The sequence below is a fragment of the Bombyx mori genome, chromosome 28, assembly GCF_030269925.1.
Source record: "Bombyx mori chromosome 28, ASM3026992v2".
NCBI classification, from domain to species: domain Eukaryota; kingdom Metazoa; phylum Arthropoda; class Insecta; order Lepidoptera; family Bombycidae; genus Bombyx; species Bombyx mori.
In genome coordinates, this window is record NC_085134.1 from 5539342 (window position 1) to 5551578 (window position 12237).

The window sequence follows — 12237 nt, forward strand, 5'->3', positions numbered from 1 at the left end:
AAACAAACAAACAAATCTTTCCTTTTTTTTTTTTTTTTAAGTGATTTTATGACCTGGTAACTAAGACCTTTAAGTCATATCTTATTTTAATTTATATTCTTATTTTTATTTTTATGAAAAATGATAATATGGAGTGAAATGAAATGAAAATGATTAATTTGAGACGTTAATCAACTGGGATGAAATTAAATGAAATGAGATGATATGGAATGAAATATAATCTTAGTAAAATGGTGGTCATTTACTAAGATTTTTTCAGTGGACTTTTTGGAGGATCCCGAGAAGTTGCGTCCAGCGGTTTTGTTTCATTTTCCCATATTTGTGCACTTTCACAGATATTAAACAGTTAATAAACCACCGTTATTACACATTTAAACCTGAAGAAACACTAAGTAGACAAAATAAAACAAATCACACAACTTCACTCCTCGCGTTCCCGCCAAAAAGTCCAAATCTTTCCTCTTTATAATATTAGTATAGATTAAGTAACAAGTTGAATACTTCTATGTAAGAATTAATGTTAAAAAATATAAGTATAAGAACTAAGTTACCAATTAACTAATAAATTTGAGTGTTAAATGTTTGGAGTGTGTCAATCAAATGTTACAAATAGTTAATTCCTTGATGTTAACATAAGTTCGCACCAGCCTTGTCAGTCGCTTGCGACGAAGGGTTCGGCGAGTAAATTAACCCACAGACACGGCACACTAAGTTTCTCGCCGGATCTTCTGAGTGGGTCGCGTTTCCGATCCGGTGCTAGATTCTGCGAAGCACGGCTCTTGCTAGGGCTTATGTTAGCAACATCGTCAGGTTTGAACCCCGTGAGCTCACCTACTAGTTAAGGTTACGCTGATATGGTCTGTCTAGACCAGTGATTATCAAACTTATTTCTTTTACCGCCCCCTTTTAAAATCAATAATTTTTCAGGGCCCCCCATTTTTTATACACCCCTAAAACTTTAAAACCACAATTTCATTAATTTAATTACATAACAAATGTTGTATTAATTTTAGTAAATGTAGTACCACGTAGTACATATGTATTAGTAGATGCTATTATTGTTTCTTCATATTATTATATGTCCGTACATTGCTACAGAGCGTGTATTTACAAATTTGCAAAGTAAAAATGAATACTTCTCATCAATATGTTTGTTTAAATTCAGAATTACCAAAATAAATTGCTAGTTCACTGTACTATTACTATGCTAATTTATTAGAACGAAACTATTTTTGTTGAATATATTTCTCATTAATATAAGATTCTCATCATAAGATAATTAAAAAATTATATTTCGACTAGTAAATAATACTACTAACAATAACTTATTAAACTACGAATAAGCTAAACCTGGAAGTCGTAGAGGATTTCATTTATCTGGGCTCCGTCATAGCTAGTAATGGATCCTCCGAAAAGGACCTCAGAAGGCGAATCAGTATGGCAAAGAGAGCTATGTCCCAAATGGACTGTGTTTGGGCGGACAGAAACATCTCGAGGAATACCAAAAAGCAGCTCGTCACCTCCCTCGCCTTTTCCATTTTTCTCTACGGCTCAGAGACTTGGACCCTCAAGAAAGCCGACCGCCAACGCATCGACGCGTTTGAGATGTGGTGCTGGAGGAAAATGCTCGGGATTTGTTGGACAGAACACTGAACCAATGAATCCATTCTTACCGAGCTCAAGATTCCAATGCACCTCAGCACTACATGCGCACGGAGGAGTTTCGAGATCTTTGGACATATCACCAGAAAGAGAGGTGACAATCTGGAAAAGCTACTGGTAACAGGCAAGGTATGCGGGAGAAGGCACAGAGGCAGAAATCAAATGCGCTGGTCGGACCAAATACGCTCCACTCTCAATACCTCAGTCCATGTTGCTATCCACACAGCCGAGGACAGGCAGGAATGACGCAAGATGATGCAGGAGAAAGTTATTAGAGGAGGCCACGACCCTCAGCACCCATCATAAAGGGTAGAAATATAAACTAATTATTCGTTATTGTGTAGTAGGTGAGTTTTAATTTTAGTGAAATTTTAAATACTATAAAGTAAATGAAATTACAAATTTTACAGCGCCCCCCTAACCCACATCAACGCCCCTCATTTTTTCCTGGGCCCCTTAACGCCCTCCTCTAGGTTTCAAACGCCTCCAAGGGGGCGTTATCGCCCCCTTTGAGAAAGACTGGTCTAGACCATCAGCATGAGTAGGGAAAAAAACCAACCTTGGATACAACGTCTACGATGTTCTCAGAGTAGCTGAAGACAGGATGAGGTGGCACAGTATCGTGATGTTAAAAGTCGCGGTTGGTGTTCCCGACCCTCAGAGATTCGGATCTTGGCTATATGTTAAAATTAATGAAAATAAAAACGTCAATATTCTTGTTAATGATTTTAAATTTTCATGAACTTTAAAAGCCCATTTACTGCAATGAAAATCAGTCTTCAGGTTTCTGAAGGATTCTCTTATTTCAAAACATTTATAGAATGCGGGAGGTTTTTTAACCTTGTGGAGCGTGTGTTGAAAATATTTTAAAAACTTTTTTTAAGAATATAAATCAAATTCCAAACGTTCGAGCGATATTAGTTAATTACATTAAACAAGAACTTTTTGTGTTTTTGTTTTATAAGTAAAATCGTAAAAATGTTATTTTCTATAATATTGTGTTGCCAATAGTACACCGCAACATACTTGCTATATTTTTATATTTTCCAGAATTTCTGTAAATTAAACGGTTGTCTGGAAAAGGTCGCTTTTAGCGATAAGACCGCGTGTAGGTGAGCTCACGGGGCTCAAACCGTGAGTGTTGTTAGCAATGGCCCTAGCGAGAGCAGTGCAGAATCTACCATCGGATCGGAAACGCGACCCACTGAGCAGATCCGGCGAGAAACTCAGTGGGCTGTGGTATTCTATATGAAATGTTATTTTTACTGAATGTAATATGAATGCAAAATCTGAAGTAAATGAAAAAAATAAAATATAAATAAATGAATCAAATTCCAAACGTTCGCGTGATATTAGTTTAAACCCTTTAAGATCCATTTGTGTGTTTTTTTAAAAGTAAAATCATACACAATTCTTTTCATCTATAAACAGGTCCAGTAGGCATTTGTAAACGGATCACTGACACCGATGTAACTCGCATGCATCCAGAATCTACAGAAGCAACCACACGATGAGACTCTAAACTGGCGGTTCTTTACCACTCACTCACGCTCCGATCTTTCCAACAGCCCTTACAAAGCTATGAGGAGAGAATCCCTCCATCACAAATTAGATCACCTAATGTACTGCTGAAATATTCACAAGAGGATCTCTCTATCCGAGAACTAACAAAGAAACTTTTTATGTTTACAGTTCGCGGATATCGAAGGAAATACCTACAATGTAATACAATAACAAACAAACTAACGTGTGGAAACTTTAAAGATTTTCATGTTGTGTTTGGAATTATTCGATTGTAAGCGTAATGGTGTGATTTCATATCACAAAGAAGTCGTCGTGGCCTAAAGGATAAGTCCGGTGCATTCGTATCTAGCGATGCACCGGTGTTCGAATCCCATTGGCAAGTACCAATTTTTCTAATGAAATACGTACTTAACCAATGTTCACGATTGACTTCCACGGTGAAGGAATAACATCGTGTAATAAAAATGAAACCCCCCAAAACTATAATTTGCGTAATTACTGGTAATAGGATCTCTTGAGTCCGCACTGGTAAGTATCACCGTCTTGCCTATTTCTGCCGTGAAGCAGTAATGCGTTTCGGTTTGAAGGGTGGGGCAGCCGTTGTAACCTTAGAACTTATATCTCAAGGTGGGTGGCGCATTTACGTTGTAGATCTCTATAGGCTCCAGTAACCACTTAACAGGTGGGCTGTAAGCTCGTCCACCCATATAAGCAATAAAAAAAAACATCTCAGTTGAAACACGCATCACATTGCCTATCAAGTCGAAAAATATCCGTCCCATTAAATAGATAAACAAACTTCGATGCAAGAACACTTAGCACATAGTAGTGACTTTCACGTGACAGCCAATAAAATAAGACCACAAAAGTTCTAACTTGAAGCTTTAAGTACTAACTTAAGGTAACTTAACGGCAGTCTCTTTGGTACGACCGAGGGCACCGCACGCGCGCCCTCCCAACTTGTTATTACAACTTAGTCGTGCTCGTTTGTGAGGCGCGTTCAAAATATTCTAAGTTATTCTCCGTTAAGTTCGTAATAAGTTAGTTCTTTTACGTTGTTATGAAAGCTATTGTTAAGCTAAACAAAAGCTGGAGTTACGGCACGAGTTTTGTACGTGGTGTGTGTCTTTTTGTTATTTTTATATAATTGGTAATGGAATGTTGATATTTTTGCGCTAAACCAAACCAGTGAGAGTGAATTACGTGCGTAGGTATGTTTCGTGATTAGAATAAATTAAAGGTGCATCGTAAAAGCTTAAATTAAATGGGCCTGTTTAATTTGATGATGACACAGAATAATCATAAAATGTTTTGAAAAAAAAAAAAATTATATGAATGATATGATAATGAAATGGTTTATGGAAATTGCTTAATACGATTAATCTTGGAAAGGTAATGAATATTAGTTTCTTTTGTGATGATCTATGCGGGAAGTTTTATCTCTGGAAATTTCAACGAAAACCCGTTCGAATTATTGGAACCAAAATTTTATAGGATAATATATTTAGTTACGAACTTAAAATACATTACAAAGATTACATTTCAAATATATCATTTCAGATATATATTTTTGCAACGATATTGAATGTATTAAATACCTAAAGCTACTATTAAGTGTAATTAGAAATATCTAATGCACACAGAGTCTTATAACGATCTATTTCATAATTATTTTTATTTACGTCCCATTTTGACTTCAATTATACTATATTATTAATTCTATCTTCAATTATACTATACTATATTATTATTATATATATTATAACGTTTAATAAAATTTTATAAAAAAAACTCTAAAGTGGAACACTCCTAGCCGAACAGTTAAATGTAAAAAAAATAGAATAGCATTTTCTTAAGCTTTCCATAATCGTTTGGATTTCATTTGAAAAATTCTTTTACATTAAAAATTTTACAGTATTCGCAGCGTCAGTAATATTACATAAAATATTTAGCGTGACATCAAATTGCAAAAATGTTTTCATTATAATAATAATAACCTTTAATTGTTTCCTATTAGTCGGGTTCAGGATAATAGGACTAAAGCAAATTCATTGTCTTCTCCTCTCCGAGGAGTTCTTGAAACGTGTGTAAATTTTAATCACCATTAAATATTCTTGAAAATTAAATGTGCTAAATTTTGATCTATACATTTTCACATGTGAAGCTAACAAAATTTTGTGTAAATCTGTTTTTTCATCTACGTCTTACCGTTAATAGCTGCATTTGTAATGAACGGAAGTAAGAGGTCTGAATTCGACGTAAAATTTAATAGCTTTTTCTCTCTAAGCTCTGTAAATACGGTAAAAAAACGGTAGGCAGCGGCTTAGTTCTGCCCCTGGCATTGCTGACGCCCATGGGCGACGGTAGCCACTCACCATCAGGTGGGCCGTATGCTCGTCTGCCTGGTCTACTGGTAGAGACCTCTTGTGAGTCCGCACGGGTAGGTACCACCACCCTATCTATTTCAACCGTGAAGCAGTAATGCCTTTCGGTTTGAAGTGTGGGGCAGCCGTTGTAACTATACTGAGACCTTAGTTCTCATATCTCAAAATAGGTGGCGGCCGTTGCAGATGTCTATGGGCTCCGGTCACCACTTAACACCAGATGGGCTGTGAGTTCGTTCACCTATATATGCAATAAAAAAAGACCGAAATCGATTTTCCTTTGAAAATTAACGTAAAAAATGTATGTATGAGATAAAGAAACGAAATTATTAAGCATTTATTTTTTGCCATGCGCCCACGTAACCCTAAAAAGATGCTTCGCCTTAATAATTCTAATCGCATCGAAATCTGTAGCGAGCGTAACTAATTTCTGTGTCGGCTATTCAATAAACGTCACCATTATGAAATCGGATACGATAAATCTTATACTTAGTGTAATCTCTGGTATTTTTGTTTCACACGTTTTTTTCCCTAGTCTCTCTGGTAAACTAAGCGGCCATTCCAGATACGCGTAAAACCGAGACTTAGAACTCATTTCCCAAGCTTGATGGCGGTATTTACGTTATAGTTGTCTATGGGCCTCAACACACCAAAACCGTGAGGAGCTCATCCACCGATCTAAGCAATAAAAATTAATAATAAACACGTTTTGATATTTCAACTATGTTTGGTGGCGGTATAACCTGTAATGTATACTAATATTATAAAGCTGAAGAGTTTGTTTGTTTGAACGCGCAAATCTCAGGAACTACTGGTCCGATTTGAAAAATTCTTTCAGTGTTAGTTAGACCATTTATCGAGGAAGGCTATAGGCTATATAACATCACGCTAAGACCAATACAAGCGGAGCACCGATAAAGAATGTTTCAAAATCGGGGTTATTTTGACAGAATTGTTCCCCTTTAAAAAATCTAAAAAAAAGTCCGGTCCGCGACAGCATATGTGTTAAGGTTGCCTCACTATAACGTTTTTTATGCTAACCAAATTTTGTTCTAAAATAAAACATTATTTGTGAACTATTCCACGCAGACGAAGTCGCGGACAAAAGCTAGTAAATTTATAAATTTGAACATTAATCAAACTAAATCTATCAGTTGCATCTACGAGACAGTTACTGTTCGAAAATATGAAAGGAAAGATAACGCATACGGTTATTTGAGATTATTCTGAGAAATGATTGTGATATTTTATTCGACGGTAGATCTAGATCAGCGGTCGGGGAACTTTTTTAATTATTACCCCAAAATATTTTTGTGTAAGTTGATATTACCCCATGGTGAAAAACAAAAAAAAACGAAATCGCTTCTTTTTAGCATCTTTCATATAATGCCTCCATGATAATTTTGAAAAGAAAACAATTACTAAAATTTAATTTAAACATAATTTATTCAATTTATCAATGTAATACCTAGTAATAAATCACGGTAATAATAGCAATATATGTAATATACAGTTGAGGAGAAAAATCGCCCCCACAGAAAATATAAGTATAATGATAATTTCTTGTTATTTTATAATTCATATGATATTTTTATGAGTTTGAAATCACAACGATTCTAAAGAAGTTTCACTTCAATATATACTTTTTACTCACAAAAGTTTCATTTTTACCCCCCAAAATTTCATTTTACCCCATTTGGGGTAATTTACCCCGGTTCCCCGACCGCTGATCTAGATCTAGAAATGTTATAAATAAGAGCGACGTCTTAATAAGGCAGCGGTTTTAAGTTGCCACAAAAGTTTTTTTTAAATCAATCTTGTAATAAACAATGCAAGCGTTTGATTATAATAAATAATAGCTTATAAAAACTAACGAAATACGCTTTTATAGAAAAATCTAACTTAAAAATATAAAATAAATTTTAATAAATTTTTATTGAAAATAGTGTAAGAAAGAATGATTTTATTGTAAAAAAAGCGTGCACTTTTTTTTAAGCAAACACTTTTTTTTACGAGTGTACATGCGCGAAAGTTCACCTGCGGCTATATTCAGACTCGCCAAGTTACGTCGGTCGTATTGTGGGCAACTTCATTCTGTTAATTTTGTCTCACGGTGCGCGCGCATCTTAAAATTTCACTCTCATCAATTTTTCATAACGCGCCTAAAGAAGTATAACTTCAATAATTAATTAATGTAAATAAAAAACCTAGTGTTCCTCAGAAGTTAAGTTTTAATTTTTATTTTATCGCAATCTTGCCTAGAAAGAGTAATAAATGATTTTATCGGGTACTTAAAATTCTACGCGAACTATTTCGTTTTAAGGCGAAGTTTATTAGCAATGCTGTATCCTACAGCTTAAGCGGAATAAATAACCTTTGTTTGTTTGTTAAAATCATTGAATTTAATACTCAACATACTAACTCAAAGGATATTATAATCTTTTTTAGTCTTATATAATATGTAATTAAATAAATAAGTACAGAAAAAAAACTATAGCTAGAAAGCTAGAAGAAAATATCATAAATACCTAGTATAGTATAGCTAGAAGAAAATATCATAAATACCTAGTCTTGCCATAAATACTGAGACAAAGTAAAAATAATAATTTCTATTGCAAATAACATTTATTACTTTTACAGTGTGTTAGTTTAATACATAAATTTCAAACAATTTAAGGTATAAAAAGCTTATTCGAAGTGGTCTCCATTGGCTGCAATACAGTCCTTTAAACGTTGAGGCCAGTTATCAATAGAAGCACGGACCCTTTCTATGGGAAAATTTTTCACTGCCAATCGTACGGATTGTTTTAGGGACTCCAAATTATCATGGCGTTTAGAGCAAGCCGTACTCTACCTTTTAAACCTTCTCTGAACTTCCACAAATAATTGAAGACCAAAATTAGCCAAATCGGTCCAGCCGTTCTCGAGTTTTAGCGAGACTAACGAACAGCAATTCATTTTTATATATATAGATATAGAGATTTTTTCAAACGAATACACCATACCCGAAATCATAGAACGAAACAAAGAATGATACATCCATTACATATATATACATATTTTTTTTATTGCTTAGATAGGTAGACGAGCTCACAGCCCGCCTGGTGTTAAGTGGTTACTGGAGCCCATAGACATCTACGACGTAAATGCGCCACCCGCCTTGAGATATCAGTTCTAAGGTCTCAGTATAGTTACAAGTATCTCTAATCCGTTGTAATGCTTAGTTTAGCTTGTTAAACGAATTGAAAATACATTTAGCGTGAACAACGACTGTATGTAATCCAATTAACTGATAATTTCAATATCAATATGTTTTTGTTGCATGCCTGTACACTTTTTACTAATACTAGCTGACCCGGCAGACTTCGTAGTGCCTCAATCGATAAATAAAAGACCTATAAACTTTTGTAAAAAATAAACTTAAAATTATTGGGGCTATTTCAGCTACGCTATGACTGGTAGGTGAGCTCACGGGCTTAGCTTTGATAGAGGGCTTGATAACACTAGCCTTAGCAAGAGCTTCGCAAAATTTAAAACTAAAAATTAATTTTTACAATCGAAAAAGTACTTTTAATTACGTCTTTAATTCGTAAAAACCGATAAAACTAAATCTTTCACGTTATTACTTAGTAACTAAAACTACTCTTACGACTGAGGCGTCCGTGACCATAAAAAGTTTAAAGTATTCCAAAAACGCGAGATTAAACCGTGAAAGAAGGTTTAATTATTTCTACGACTTGCGAAAACCGGAGAAAACACTATTATTAGTTAATGTTTCACCTTAAGTGGTCCCAAACTTGTATTTTCTCCTGTGTCATGGGTGCCCAAAGGTATTCCTATGAGATGAGTACAGATAAATCTCGAATTTCGAATAAATCCATTCAAAGAAGACCTCTGTGTGTTATGGTCAATAGAAAGAAACAATTGCTTACAATTCGTCAAACTTAGAAAAGTTTACACAATTTTGTTTTAATTTTTTAACCCCACAGATACAAGACGAAAATTGTCCGCCATCTTGTGACGACTTGTGACGAAAGGCGGAAGCCTCATTCGCCATTAAAAATTCTACTCGAAAAAATAATACGGAATTGATAGTCCAAGACCTGTCAAGACGTAAATTACAGGAACATCAAAATCCATACCGCGCCCACAATACTGCCGCTTTCGCTAAAGTTATCAGCAATAAAATTCATAATTTATTGTGAACCAGTTTTAAATTTTTAAATGTTAATTCAAAACAAATACAGTTAATTACGTGACATTTATTTACACTGACACAGAAATTAGAAGAATTCGTCATATTTATTATGTCCAATTTCAATACTATACTCCTGTCTGTCTGTGGTTTATATTTCTGCCTCAAAGCAGGTTTCGGTTTAAGGGCAGCTAATATACTATGTGACTTATATCGATAATCGTATTAATATTATTGTCATATTATCAATACGAAAATGACTCTGTTTGCTGATTTTTTACTGGTGGTAGAACCTCTTGTGAGTCCTCACGGGTAGGTACCACCACCCCGCCTATTTCTGCCGTGAAGCAGTAATGCGTTTCGGTTTGAAGGGTGGGGAAGCCGTTGTAATTATACTGAGACCTTAGAACTTATATCTCAAGGTGGGTGGCGCATTTACGTTGTAGATGTATACGGGCTCCAGTAACCACTTAACACCAGGTAGGCTGTGAGCACGTCCAACCATCTAAGCAATAAAAAAAAATTAATAAAGTTTTTCATGCCTATAACAACGAAACTAATTTTCCCGAAATTCATAACGGAAATAGTTGAATAGTTTGAGCACTGGTAAAGAATATGAGATAGCTTTTTGTTCACCGCTCAGCTAAAGTGTAGTCTATATAAACTAAACTGCGCTCGAAAAGCAAGGATCCACAATAATACATTGAGCAATACCTCACATCCAGGTCACTGTCATTAAAATATCATTCGAAATATGCAATCAAATTATGACGCTGAAAGGTCAACGACATTTATACAAACGTTAAAGTAATAAAACACGAGGGTTTATGTATTAAAAATGTTCTTTCCATTCGGTATTCGTTCTCAGACTCATCGTCAGGATTGTGTTCGCTAGAATGTTTCTCAAAAGAATGCGAAGGCTGTTTATTGTATTATTATTGTAATATTTTAAAATAGTATCGAAGTTAAATGAATTACACTTATTTGTTTTTTTTTTGACTGTAGTTTTTTGTTGTGACAGTGAACTTCTTGGAATCTCGTACGGAAAATGCAGTGGTACGATGTGAATTAAAAATAAAGAAAAACATTTGTTTAGCATGCTTAAAATGCAGTGCAAGACTTGAACGATTTTCGATAAGGCGACACGTAAAGTAGGTATGATTAAAGAAAATGTGAGTTGGCATTCTGTGCGTGTTACGTGAACGACATGGCGTCGAGCAGCGTCTTCCGTTTCCTGGTGCTCCTGGCCGCTCTCATCTGGATCCTCGCTGACGAGAAGAACGTGACCAGGGAGAGGAAACGATCCCCAATAAACGGGAGCTGGTTGTGAGTATTCTGTTCTATGATACGTATATAATTAAATAAAGAAATAGCTGGGAACATATCAGGCACTGTCACTCGGCCCCAATTTAGGATTCCCTTTTTTAATGTATTTTATGACTTGGTAACTAAGACCTTTAAGTCATGTATTATTTTAATTTATATTCTTATTTTTATGAAATATGATAATATGGAGTGAAATGAAATGAAATGAGATGAGATGAGATGATATGGGATGAAATATAATCTTAGTAAAATCGTGGTCATTTACTGAGATTTTATCAGTGGACTTTTTGGAGGATCCCGAGAAGTTACGTCCAGCGGTTTCGTTTCATTTTCCCACATTTGTGCACATTCACTGATATTAAACAGTCAATAAACCACCGTTATTACAAATTTAAACCAGAAGAAACACTAAATAGACAAAATAAAACAAATCACACAACTTCACTTCTCGCGTTCGCGCCAAAAAGTCTTAGGATTCCCTGGGTTATTAGTACCAGAGACTATCAAACATATTATATTATTATGTTTAAATATATACCTATATAGATAATAAACACTCAGACAAAAAGCAAACGAATCTGTTTATCAAACACGAATGTTTACTTCATATGAGAAACCACGACTCTCGCAAACTACTGCACACGCGAGTCAATCATAATATAATTAACTAGCGACCCGCCCTCGCTTCGCTTCAGAAACTGTAATTTATTATTGATTTCTCCACTATTTAATGGTTGTTATTATACATATAAACCTTCTTCTTCAATCACTCTATCTATTAAAGGGTGCTTGTACTTATGTACGCGCGTAAAAAGTTATACTTTATTTTTATTAAATTTATTTCTTTTTTTTTTAATTTAAATATTATTCAATTTGAAAAAAAATTCATTAAACAACATCCTCAAACACGCATACTGGACATCCCTTTTCTTGACATCGTATAAATTCGGTAATTCTCGGTACGGTTCGGAAAGTTCACCTGCGGCTATATTCAGACTCGCCAAGTTACGTCGGTCGTATTGTAATGAGCGATTTAGTGGGCAACTTCATTCTGTTAATTTTGTGTCACGGTGCGCGCGCATCGTAAAATTTCACTCTCATCAATTTTTCATAACGCGCCTAAAGAAGTATAACTTCAAAAACCGC

The 12237-nt window shown here is 34.9% G+C and overlaps 1 protein-coding gene across 1 annotated transcript in view; it reads left to right on the plus strand.

The window, feature by feature from the left end:
- The first annotated feature begins 10628 nt into the window (after nucleotides 1–10628).
- Nucleotides 10629–12237, plus strand: part of LOC101739064 (protein Wnt-5b) — an 81021-nt gene continuing 79412 nt past the window's right edge. The window contains exon 1 of the mRNA XM_038021175.2: nucleotides 10629–11091. Coding sequence (XP_037877103.1) covers nucleotides 10973–11091 — 119 coding nt within the window. The 5' untranslated portion in view covers nucleotides 10629–10972. The remainder of the gene's footprint in view (nucleotides 11092–12237) is intronic.